Here is a 12,135-nt window from a genome sequence, read left to right as displayed (position 1 = left end):
ATTAGTAAGCACATACCTAGAGGGAAGGTGATGTGATCGCACATGCCCAGAAGCTGTCCGAAGCAGACCACCTTATCATCAGGCTTGATATTGTGCTCCTTCATGAGCTGGATCGCATATCTGACGGTGTCCTCATTGTGGGAGGCGACCATGATGCCTAACCGGCCTTTCTGCTCCGCCTGAAATAACATAACTAAATAATAAATATTATTAAATGAAATATTATTATTAAAACTATATCTTGACTCCAGAAGCTTCAGTCCACACTGTAGAAGAACCTTAACAATTACACCGACTGTGCTGTGCAAGTTGTTAAATTCTAAACTACTTATTTAAGTTACTGTTGTTTCGATATAAGAAGATTACAACTTCCTAATATTCTCTTTTAATACTGTTTAAGTTCTTAAAATATGTATAAGTATGTAGGCTCTTTACAAGATACCTAAACGACCGCTTATAACTTATAAATATATTTTACCCTTAGATTATGTAGATAGAGAATCGAGTCTAAAAACGGGTCAACTTTTTGTCAGCTATTTGTCAAATTACCTGGCTCGTGTTTTTATCAATATTGTACATACTTACGCATAAAATGTATCTTGATGTATTATTTAATAAATAAAATGAGTGTTTACACATTAAAAAGATGCAGAATTTATAAGACAAAATAAATATAAAAGTTATAAAGGATAGGATTAGGACTCATAACTATTTATCACGCAAAATTGTATGAAAAAGTTGAGCCGTTTTTCTCGAAGCATTTCTATGGAGACACTCTATCTATATAATCTAAGATTTTACCTTATGATAGAACTCGAATCGTATTTCTTTAGTTTCTTCTTATTCATGTCCCATCGTATTATGGTATGTTTATTTTTCTAACCACGTTAAAATAAATATGTAATGCATATATTGAACAAAACTACAATCTTTAAAATCCCTAAAATACTCTAAAATTCTCTACTATATACTTATCAGAAACTACAGGCATATTAGCTTCAATATGACTACTAAGTAATGATGATGATTTAGCAAACTACACCTACTCTGTAAAAAATTTTGATAAGCATATAAATTATACGTTACCTAGCATAGGATCCCATTAAATATTATACTACAAAAATAAAATAATTAATTAAAAAAAAAATTGCCCGAAAACGCCACATTATATATGTTTAAATTGTTTTATATGTAACGTTGATTAAACTCATTATTTATTACACTTAGATTCTGAAAACTAATATGAATTCTATATTGCTGTGAATATGCTTTAATTTCCTTTGTCGCATAGTAAAGTAAAATGCGCTTCGTAACTCCACCGCGCGCCGTTAAGTGTAAATCGCCATTAAGACCAACAAATGTACATTTCCAAAATACAATATATAAAATACTGAAAGCCTCGGACAAGAATGGTAGCACAGATGTCAGCCTATTCTACGCCAAAATACATTACGGTATAATCAATACGTATTTATACCTTGAGTTTTTCTTCCTCAGATAATGCACTAGTAGACTTCCTTGACATCTGTCAGGCAATAAAGTTTTTGTAATTGGGTGATTTTATAATTTACCGCCAAATGACACGATATCGTACGATTTTACCGTTACGGTACAATATGATAGCGAAATATATGCAATTGTATCGCGACTTCCACGACATAACGATATCGTGGATTACTTAGGTCTAAATAGATAATAAGAGCGGAGAAATTTCAACAATTCTTCCCAATTAAACAATATAGCCTGGAGGCCGGACTTTTACGTGGTGCTCTTGTAATTCATCACTATGTTAACTAACATAACTTCATCTTCATCGCATCATTATATCGCTAACATAAACCGGCAGAACAGATGGGTCTCATTTTTATATGCATGTGTGTCTGTATGTACATGTATGTGTATATATGCATATCTGTGTATGTGTATGTATAAAGATATAAGTTTAGTATATAGGATTAAGATATAAGTTTATAATTGTTTAAAAAGCTGTATGTACAATGAGCGCAAAGCTGCAGACAAACTGCAATGCAGTTTCGCAGCACTAAGTATATATACTGTCTATGTAACTATTTACTTGAAATAAATATATAAAATTTAAGTTTTTAAAAAATATTCCTCATCACTTTTAAAATTTATCAGTAAGAAAAAGAAATGTTTTTGCAAATAAATTATAAATATGTTTATAAATAAATGTGAAATCATAATAAACAAAAACAATGTGCCTCACCCTGCTGAGAATCTCCTTAAGACATTTATGAAAAGATGTGGTGGTAGCTTCGATATTCTCGCACGTAGGGTCTTCGTAGCCCATCGCTGCTGCCCTAGCGCGTTCCTGTTCAGAATAATCACTGATTAGTAGGTGCCAAGGCCGTAGCTAGACCCAAGTTTAAGGTCGGGCAAAAAAACTTTTTGGTAGGGTAGAAGCCATAATGAAGTGACTTCGAAAACGAATCTGTTTAATTTTCTTGAGGTCTTTCATTTTAGGGTAGGACATTGAACCTTCAAAGGTGGGGCATTGCCCCTCAATGCTCCCCTAGCTACAGCCATGGGAGGTACCTTAGCACCTCAATTGGACTGCAAGTTTATCTATCGATAAAATCGCCTCGGTCAGCGCTCAAATGAAAAAGAACAAGACAACGCACATCGCTATCTGATTCTATCTCATGACTCGCTATCAATAGTGTTTTTTTCTATAGATTCGTCTGTAGCATACTTTAATTATGGGGGTAGGAATTCCTAAATCTTAGTGCATGTGGGCCATAGACGCTTATAAAATATTACTAGGAATCCGCCCCGTCTTCGCACGGGAGAAAGATTAATTAGACAAATGGCCGCCCCGGACCTTTAGTCCTGGAAGCCTTCAAACGCCTCCATTTTCCTCATCCATATCCATATTCTATGTATGTTTATTTAAATCTAATTAAAATTTCATTTGCAAGAATTTAAATAAACATAAACACTGATACATACAAATATAAAATAAATAAACAGCTAACAAAATTACTTTGACTTCTTAAACTAGAGGCCTTCAGTTTTTTTGGCACCGAGCTTCTGACGGACTTAGTCCGCCACTGAGCTTGTTGTGAAATTACATCAACTTCTTAAACTGGGGACATCATTCAGTTTTTTTGCCCCAAGCCTCTGACGGGCTTAATGCGCTCCTGAGCCTGTGCTGTTCACTAATAATGTGGCTTTCTATAAATGAAACATTTTTAAAAATCGGTTTCTTTTAAATTTATCCAGCATAAAAAATATGATATACTGCATTCTTACGTCTGGATAATATAGAATAGTAAATATTACATACTGACCTGCTCTATATACGCGCCTCGGACCAGCTTCGCGCCCCAATAGAAGTTCTGACGCTGAGCTTGCTCCAGATCGGTCACGATCTCGTTGTACGTGTTCTTCAGGTAGGTCTGGTACGTGTTGAACACTAGGAACTTGTCCTGAGGAACAAAAGTTCGTTACATCAGGAAATATCATCATCAGGAAACATCCTCACCATCATCAGGAAACCGCCTCATTATCATCATCAGGAAATATCCTCATCATCATCAGAACCATTATCATAAAACATCATTAACATGTGATAAAGACTGTATGAAGCTGTCTAATCAAGTACCGCCAATACTGGGCGAACAAAATTATTAGTAATGAGTTTTAACTCTCCATTACTAACAATATACCCTATCAGGTCTAACTTCACGCGGTTCCCTCTTGAATTCATCAGGATGAGCCAACTGATCTGCATTCATCCTCACTGATGACAGATGATCTCTCACTAATATAATAAAATTATTACTAAACGTTGTCTGTATATGGAAGGTATTAAAAAAATTATATAACAAAACTAACAGATGTTTTGTCCATCTATCTGTTTGTTTGTTCAGGATCCATGTAAAAATTACTGTACCGAGTGAGATGCGGTTTCCACAGTAGTATTTCTGAAGGTCTAACTTAAAATCTGGTATACGAGTGTGTATCATGTTTTTCTACTTCTGAAATCCATGTGCACGAAGTAGCAGGCAAAGGCTAGTTATTTCGTAAATTCACTTCGTAATACTCACTTTGTTATACCTCCTCATCATTTCTAAACAGATCCTCGATATGGCAGGCTGGAAGTACGTCTGCTCGGCATCAATCATGATCCTCACGTCCACTTCATTGGCCGCTTGGATGATGTGGTTCAACCTTCGCAGCATGTTTCTGAACATCTCCTCCTCTTTGGGGGAAATCTGGGAGATCAGTCGTCTCATCTGACCAGTCTTGGGGTCTGGCACCCGGAACGAGTCAGACAGACCCATGTCTTTATCGAGAATGTTCGACCAGGGGAACAGGTGGACGATTCTGAAAAAATATTTTTATATTAATTATAGAAATATCGAGATATAATAATTCTATACTAAAACTGTAACTAGACAATATTTCTACATAGGAGATATGTAAAACATAATATGAGGGGTCTTAATAAAACCAATAGACGTCAAATTATTAATTAAACGTTATTTTGTCATAACTTTTGTAATGACTGTTGCACGTCAGTAATGACAAAATGTGTGAAAACATTGCAATACTACCATATAGCCTTATTGTACCACATTTTTAGCAATAAAATTCATTCATTAAAAACAATACGTGTCGTGAGTCGCATCGAGAATATGTAGTTTGGCTTTACTCGACTTGGCGAAAGTCGTGCCCTCTTTTAGTGAATGTGGTAGCGAAATCTAAGACATGACCGCATTTAGCTTGCTTGAGCACATTGTTCTACCATAAAAAAACCCTAGTAAAGAACTAACTCATCTGTAGGCACTCAATATTTTCTTTTAAATAGTACTAAGCATAGATTTACATGACAGATAGATGGGGTGGCTGTAGTAGCCACAACTCATACGCACAATGGCCCAAATGAGAGACTTAGCGAGGAAAAAGGATACAATTTACATATACAAGCATAGATTTCTTAAAATATTCCTAGTAATAAGAAAAATTGCTTCCTACGTGATCTAAAACGAAATCACTAGCATACTGTTAAGCGAGTCTTATAATGGAACTAAACATTTTTCGCTATAGCCTAAGATCCCGCCGCTAAATTCTGCATACAAGACTTTTTAATGACAATAGCTCATTCACAAAATCAGTAGGTGATTAATAATATATTTAGAATGAACCGAGCCTCAAATAAATTAAAAGTTAAACGCCAAAAATAAAAACAATAAAAAAATTTAAACCAGATTTAGAAGGATATATATGTATTAATGTAAGTACATATATTTATATGATCATAATATGTAATAGTTATCTGTACTGTACTGTTGTGTTCTTTAACTATTCATCCTTCATTAATTTTGAACAATTTTCACCATATAATTATATTTCTGTTTTTCCAAAAGTTGACTGGGAGATAATATAGCATTAAGTCTACCTTTTGTACCAAACATTTTTAATGTAGTAAATGAAAAATAAATAAATAAAAAATAAATAAATATTTTCTTTTTCTATCACTTTTCGACAATTTTTTTTTGTAGCCTAAGATCACACTGTTTTTTGTTTTTTTAACTGAGACAGTACAGAGGAATAACACTTGAGTCCTCAGGAATGGCAACGCATGAGGGGTATCATGGGCGAAACAGTATACTCTGTTATGTCCATGGTACTGCTCATGTCTATAGGCAACGGTTACCACATTCCATCAGGTGGGCCGTCAACTTGTTTGCCATTCTAAGTTGTATAAAAAAAATCCTCTCAAATCTTTAGTAAGACTTTCAATTTTTATCTTGGTTTTTATTTGATTCTTGTTTCGACTTTTATATATGTGCGACGATTGTTCACCCTGAATATTGTTTTAAGTACCTACTATGATATGGGTATGTAACTGAGAAATTATTATGGAGTTGATGATTCTTATGGCATTCTGTGGAAGAGGCCCACGTATAGCATTTGTTGGATGAAAATGGTATGGTAACCCCGCCTGCGCTAATGGGATACGCTGGCGGAGCACCAGTAAAGGGTGATAAATGAGAATGAAAACAGGCCAGTTAGCCCATCATGATGACTTCATTAGGAATTAAACATGATAGTTTCTAGGGGGAACCGCGTGGTGGTCGACCTGGTTAGGTGTATTGCTAGCAATGGGATTTTTAATCTCCATTACTAACAATCCCTTTCCCCACAAAATCACGTATAGCATTGGACAAATAACGGCTGAAATGATGCTGACGATGACCAACTCTGGCTATTACACTTATAACTCGGTAACGCTGAAACAGTTTTCAATTACTCGACTAGCCAAATGCGAGACCATGCTTACAACAGAAAAAAAGGTCACTGACCGATCCCATGGGAATATGTGCAGCACACTGAAACTTACACAACGCCTGATTATTATCTCATTCTATACAAATGAATGAATGAACGGATGAACGAGTATACTAAAGTATACTCATTCATTCAAATAAATTTGCATTATATAATATAGTGAATAAACAAGACAATAAATGTAACGATACAGTTAGGCGGTCTTATTGCTGAAAGCAATCTTTTCAGAATAACCTTAAGGTAATGGACTAATTGTTGTACAAGTAGATAGTACTGTTTAATTAGGAAAGTACCTTTATCAAATTTATATATATATATATATATATATATATATATATACACATAAAGTATAATAAAAATGAAAGATTTTGTAATGAATATACTCAAAAATTACTCAACTAATTTTAAAAATTCTTTCATTTATAAAAAGCTACATTATCACCAACTTACATAGGCTATATTTTTTAGAGATCCCTACGAAAATTATAAGAAAATCATTAAAAACCCGGTGGAGCCATAAATAAAAAAAAATATATACTAAAGTATTTTTTTTTTAATTATAAACAAACCTTTCTGCAATAGGTTAATAAGTTTCAATTTGAAATAATAATTTAAATCGTCCTGGCAATTGCGTCAAACATATACATTCCATATTTAAACGACGTTAAAAAAATTGAAGTGAGCGTCAAATGCAGAGTTACGTTTAATATGTAAAAATTTCTCAAAATTTGTGTCATACAAGACTCATTAAAATATTTTAGCTGACTGAGACACCATCAATGCGTTGGTTGGACATACGCCAAGATAATGACAGATCAGTGAAGTCTCGACCGGCTTGTTATAATTATTGTGGGCCGAGAGACAGGGATTAAATAATGCAATGCACGAAATATGTCAAGAAAACTATTTAGGTAATTGATATACGCATTATAATCGTCGTTTTAGCTTTTACTGTCCACTGCTGGATTAGTTTTTTGTAAAGATATAAAATTTGGCATTAAATTAATGTACTTATGTCGATTAAGAAAAATATGAATGTTTAAAAATTCTATCGAGTTTCATATCCAGTAGGGTTTGGTAAATTTCTGAAATAGTTAATTTTAAACTTCCGCATTGTTTACACATATAACATTAATAGCGCGGACTGTCCAAAGAAGACGCCGTTCACTTCAAACCTGGACATCGACATGATGCAGTCTATGTCGAAACGTTGGCCATAAAAATCAGGTATATAGCTACTATTTACCTGTAATCTAAATGTAATCTGAATCGGGATAAATCTCGATAATAAATTTGTAATTTTTTTAAATTAGATAGATAGATAATTTATTTGCATTACTTAATGCTACATAAATTAAAGACTTTTATAACACCGCAAATATGATGAGACCTATGTTCAACAGTGGACATATGACGGTTGATACAATAATGATGATGATGATGATGTAAGTTTTTAACGTAACGTAAAATAACAAACAAAATTAAGGCCCATGTGATGGAAAATGTTAACGATGTCGCTCATAGACATACGCCATTGCCATAAACATCACAGAACGTATTGTCATGTTCCTATTCACGAGTTATTGTTGTTTTATTTTTGGCCAGCTTATTTATTATGGTGGTGACTCAGTGCAAAAAGATGGTAATAATTTTATCTATCTATATTCATGCCAAGTCCTTTGGAGTGTGTAGTTTATATTTAATTTGATACGCAGTTAATCTAAAAATATTACCTCTCTATCTATCCCTGTTATATATCAATTCTTCCGATTGTCTTTGTATTCGTGTTTCCTACATGTAATGTGTACGTATTAATAAACATAGATACAAAGTTTGTTAATTATTGAAATCCTTTTTAAAAACTAGTGTTAATATTCATTAATAGGGTAAAATGAATACGTCAAATTAGGGTCAAATAAATTCGATAATACCTGTAACTGTGTCGCTATGGCAATACACATTAAAATGTATGTACATATCTGTTATTATGTATTACTATTAGGTTGTTCTTTTTTCAAGAATTTTACTTTATTTTTTTTTTTAGTTTTTGGTATCATAAACCTTTTTTTCTAAGAAATAAAAATTTCAGTCCCTATTAATGAATATTAGTTTTTAAGAATGAATTCTGTTAATTGACATACTATATGTAAACTGTTTATATCGCCGTGTGGTCCTGGCATAGAATGGGCAATCCCTTCCTTTCCATTTGGATGTCGTAAGAGGCAACCAAGGGAACTTAATGATCGAGGGATGGGCAATAGCGTCTCTTTTTAACATCACCAAAGCCTAACTGCGGTTATTAATCCGCCTTCTAAGCGTAGCAACTATGGTAAAACCTTTCAATGGTTCGGCTGGTAAGATAATGATGTTGATATATAAGCTATTTAGCGCCCATATTACGATCTCTATTTATTTTGGAACTAGATGGCGTTGTGTAATATGTCCAGTAGCAAGCATCATTCAACGTTTACTGCGTAAGCTCTCCGACTATTTTGACAAGTGTAATGTCGCAATACAAACTATTGTCATTTACAGTTGCGTCACTACAACTGAAAAATCTTAGAATAGTCAGATTACACTCTAAAATTAGACTGCCTTCTTTTATAATACGCACTGCTTGGTGCGACTTTAGCAAAGGGCGAACGTATCATCATCATCATATCATATATCTTTCTTTGCATAATGGTGGAAATTTCCATCATAACATTGAATGTCCAAAAATTATATAATAGAACAAGTTCACTATAAGTTGATCGTATCTGGATACTTTTTTAGTATCCATTGCAGAAAAAAAAATTAGCTGTAAAATTTATTTTTTTAACAATTTTTCCTTTAATTTTGAACATGATTATGATATATTATGATCACCTTGATTTATTTCACTAATAAAAAAAATCATGCAAATAAAGATTTAACTGTCCACTAATGAACATAAGCCCCTCTTTGGGGGGTTTTGTCAGTAGTTGCCACGTTTGGCAGGCAGGTTGGCAACCGCAGTTAAACTTTGGAAATATTCTAAGAGGGACGCTGTTTCCCATCCCTCGCCCTCTCTTAGTCGCCGCTTACGACACTCACGGGAAAAAAGAGGTGGCCTATTCTATGCTGGGACCACATGGGAAGAACGCATAATAGTTAGTTTTTTATCAATTAATGATACTAAAATGGTACCCCGCCTGCTCTATCGGTATAGTTTGGCGAGGCACCAGTGAGGAATGATAAGTGAAGATGAAACCGTTTAATTATCCTACCGTGACAAATTCAAAAATCAGCAAATCAAAATCAACCAAAAATCAAAATAAAAAATCAATGAACCAATCACTATAGTTTCCAGGGGAAACCACGAGGAAGTCGACCTGATAGGGTATATTGTTAGTAATATGGTTGCTAATCCTCATTACTAACAATCCCTTACGATATGTCAGAGGACTTCATGTATAATAAAGACATAGAAACACTTGGTAATAGAGGGCGACTTTATAAAAAAGAGCAGTAATTATCCTTAGAGTTACCCATCACGAATCAAATCAAGAATACTCATATATAGCAAAGCATATTCGAAGCTAGTAAGTCTATTTCGTTATGTTTTTGGTCTCTGATGACAAAATATAAAGTAAATGGTTGAAGAACAAAAAAAATCCAATAAGTCGAAGTGCAGAAGAAAATAAACTGATACCAGAAACAAAGACAAGTTAAAACTACAAGAGTTGACACTACAAAAGATGTTTTGTATTTTATCAGAAGTTTATAACAGGTCTCCACTTTTATACCAATCAGACGATGAAACTTCAAACAAAGACCAGTGTGCGAGATATTCATGGTTTATCCATAGCTAAATTGGAAATTACCTGAAAGCTCAATCGCCTTCTCAAAAGAAATGTCGTAAAGTCTCAAAACTTTACCTCTTAAAGAGGTCTTCTCTAAAAGAGGTCACAGCAGAACAATATAAACGGGTGAATCGATCACCATGCTCATTCTACACTCCTATGAGTTTTTCCCAAATAAATTAGAAAGGAGACACGTCTTTAAAAGGGCCTTTATAACCAGATAATAAAGGACTAAATATATGAACTATAAGTTTACGGATAAAGACAATACAAAACCATGTAATACCATAAAACAAGAAAGTGAGTTTGGTGCATGTTTTCATTTGAGTAGTAGGGGTCTTCCTAATATTGGCAGAGTTCCATAGTTGAATACACAGGCCAAGTTGCTTAGGATGTTACCTAGAGAGGACAGCTGATCAACAGTAGCATACTTTTAATTACAATTTTGATGAGAACAGAAATCGACTATCCTTCTAGAGGGATCAATAAGTATGTGGTTTCATCTCTTGCTTGAGATGACCTAATTTAGGGCATTTAATTTCTCTTTTTTTTACAACACAGGGGGCAAACGAGCATGCGGCTCACCTGATGGTAAGTGACTACCGCCGCCCATGATCACCCACAACACCAGCGGCATTTGCAGGTGTGCTGCCGGCCTTTTAAAAAGGAATATACTCTTTTCTTGAAGATTATGTTGTCGTATCGGTTCGGAAATACTGCTGCTGGAAGTAGATTCCAAAGGATGGTTGTGCGTGGAAGAAAGTGCTTTGAAAAACCCACGATGGAAGACAGCCACTCGTCCAGATGATTGGGATGAAACTTTAGTTTGTACGGTGGTAAAAATCAGCAGCAGGTATCAATCCGAACAATTTCTCAGAACACTCCCCATGATAAATTCGGTGCATCTTCTGCACAGAGATGCAACATCTCTGCGCAGTTTCAGTGGGTCAAGTCGGACAGTAAGGCCGGACTTCTCCCTAATTACGCCTATATAAATTGTCATGGTCAGTCACAAAATGAAGACATATAAAATCTACTCACCCCTCCTTGTCCGAGGTGATTTTCTTCATAAATTCTTGCACCTCTGGCTTGTTGCTGTGACTGCCGAAGTACCTCTGGAAGTCTTCAATCGTCTTATGGTGGGTTAGTACATTACCAGTACCACCACCGATCTGCTGCATGTAGTTACGAGCCTTCATTATCACCTCTGATAATTGGAGCTGGAATATGAAAGACAAAGTCATTATTATCAGAAAAGAAGAAAAAAAGAGTTGAAATATTATTGAAATTTTCACAACTATCGTGAGTTAATAATGTCATCAGTTTTACTCACATTTTAAAATACAGAGATGCCCGACTAGTTTCGAATTCGATAGGAGACTTTATTCGTGAGCATGCTTTACGACTGTGTCACTGTATGTTAAAATACGTAGAGAGATAAAGGTTTCTTCAGTGATGATTATCTCACAGACCCAGTTTACGCCTATGTTTATAAGTTACGGTAACCGTTTCCCATCAGATGGGCTGTGTACTTGTACCATGCCTTATTTCAAAATGAATAACTTTGTGATTTCCAATGTTTTATAAATTATGTCTGGGTGTATTCACGAATGTGGGTATGTGCATTTATGCATGCTTGTACCATGAGGTTTGTTCCTATTTCAATAGTTATACAAAAGAATTTCCCAGATTGTACTCACCAACAACTGAGGCCTGCCGAGCGCAGTGAGTTTAACGGCCATAAGACCCGTGCTTTTAGTTACGCCTGAAATGTAAAAAATAGAAGATGAAAATCTATGTATATATATAAACTGTCCACTGCTGGACATAAGATTCCCCCTTGGGAAGATTTTGCCAGTCGTTGCCACGCTTGGCAGGCGGATTGGCAACCGCAGTCAGGCTTTGGAAATGTCTTAAGAAGGACGCTGCTGCCCATCCCTTGCCCTCCCTTAGTCGCCTCTTACCACACCCACGAGAAAGGAAGGAGTGGCCC

At 34.9% G+C, this 12,135-nt stretch overlaps 1 protein-coding gene across 2 annotated transcripts in view; it reads right to left on the bottom strand.

The window, feature by feature from the left end:
- Nucleotides 1–12,135, bottom strand: part of LOC113515031 (proline dehydrogenase 1, mitochondrial) — a 61,783-nt gene that overhangs the window by 7,719 nt on the left and 41,929 nt on the right. The window contains exons 5-10 of one of the 2 annotated variants that reach the window (XM_026899159.3): nucleotides 11,843–11,907; nucleotides 11,184–11,362; nucleotides 4,071–4,350; nucleotides 3,312–3,449; nucleotides 2,228–2,332; nucleotides 17–179 (exon numbers count right to left, since the gene is read on the bottom strand). In XM_026899159.3, the coding sequence (XP_026754960.1) occupies nucleotides 17–179; nucleotides 2,228–2,332; nucleotides 3,312–3,449; nucleotides 4,071–4,350; nucleotides 11,184–11,362; nucleotides 11,843–11,907 (930 nt within the window). Of the gene's footprint in view, nucleotides 1–16; nucleotides 180–1,456; nucleotides 1,526–2,227; nucleotides 2,333–3,311; nucleotides 3,450–4,070; nucleotides 4,351–11,183; nucleotides 11,363–11,842; nucleotides 11,908–12,135 lie in introns of those variants that run through there. The other variant, XM_052895834.1, reaches the window with a different exon arrangement.

This window comes from Galleria mellonella, unplaced genomic scaffold, assembly GCF_026898425.1.
Source record: "Galleria mellonella isolate WM207_F2 unplaced genomic scaffold, CSIRO_AGI_GalMel_v1 utg312, whole genome shotgun sequence".
Taxonomy (NCBI): domain Eukaryota; kingdom Metazoa; phylum Arthropoda; class Insecta; order Lepidoptera; family Pyralidae; genus Galleria; species Galleria mellonella.
This window is presented reverse-complemented; position numbering and strand designations above follow the sequence as displayed.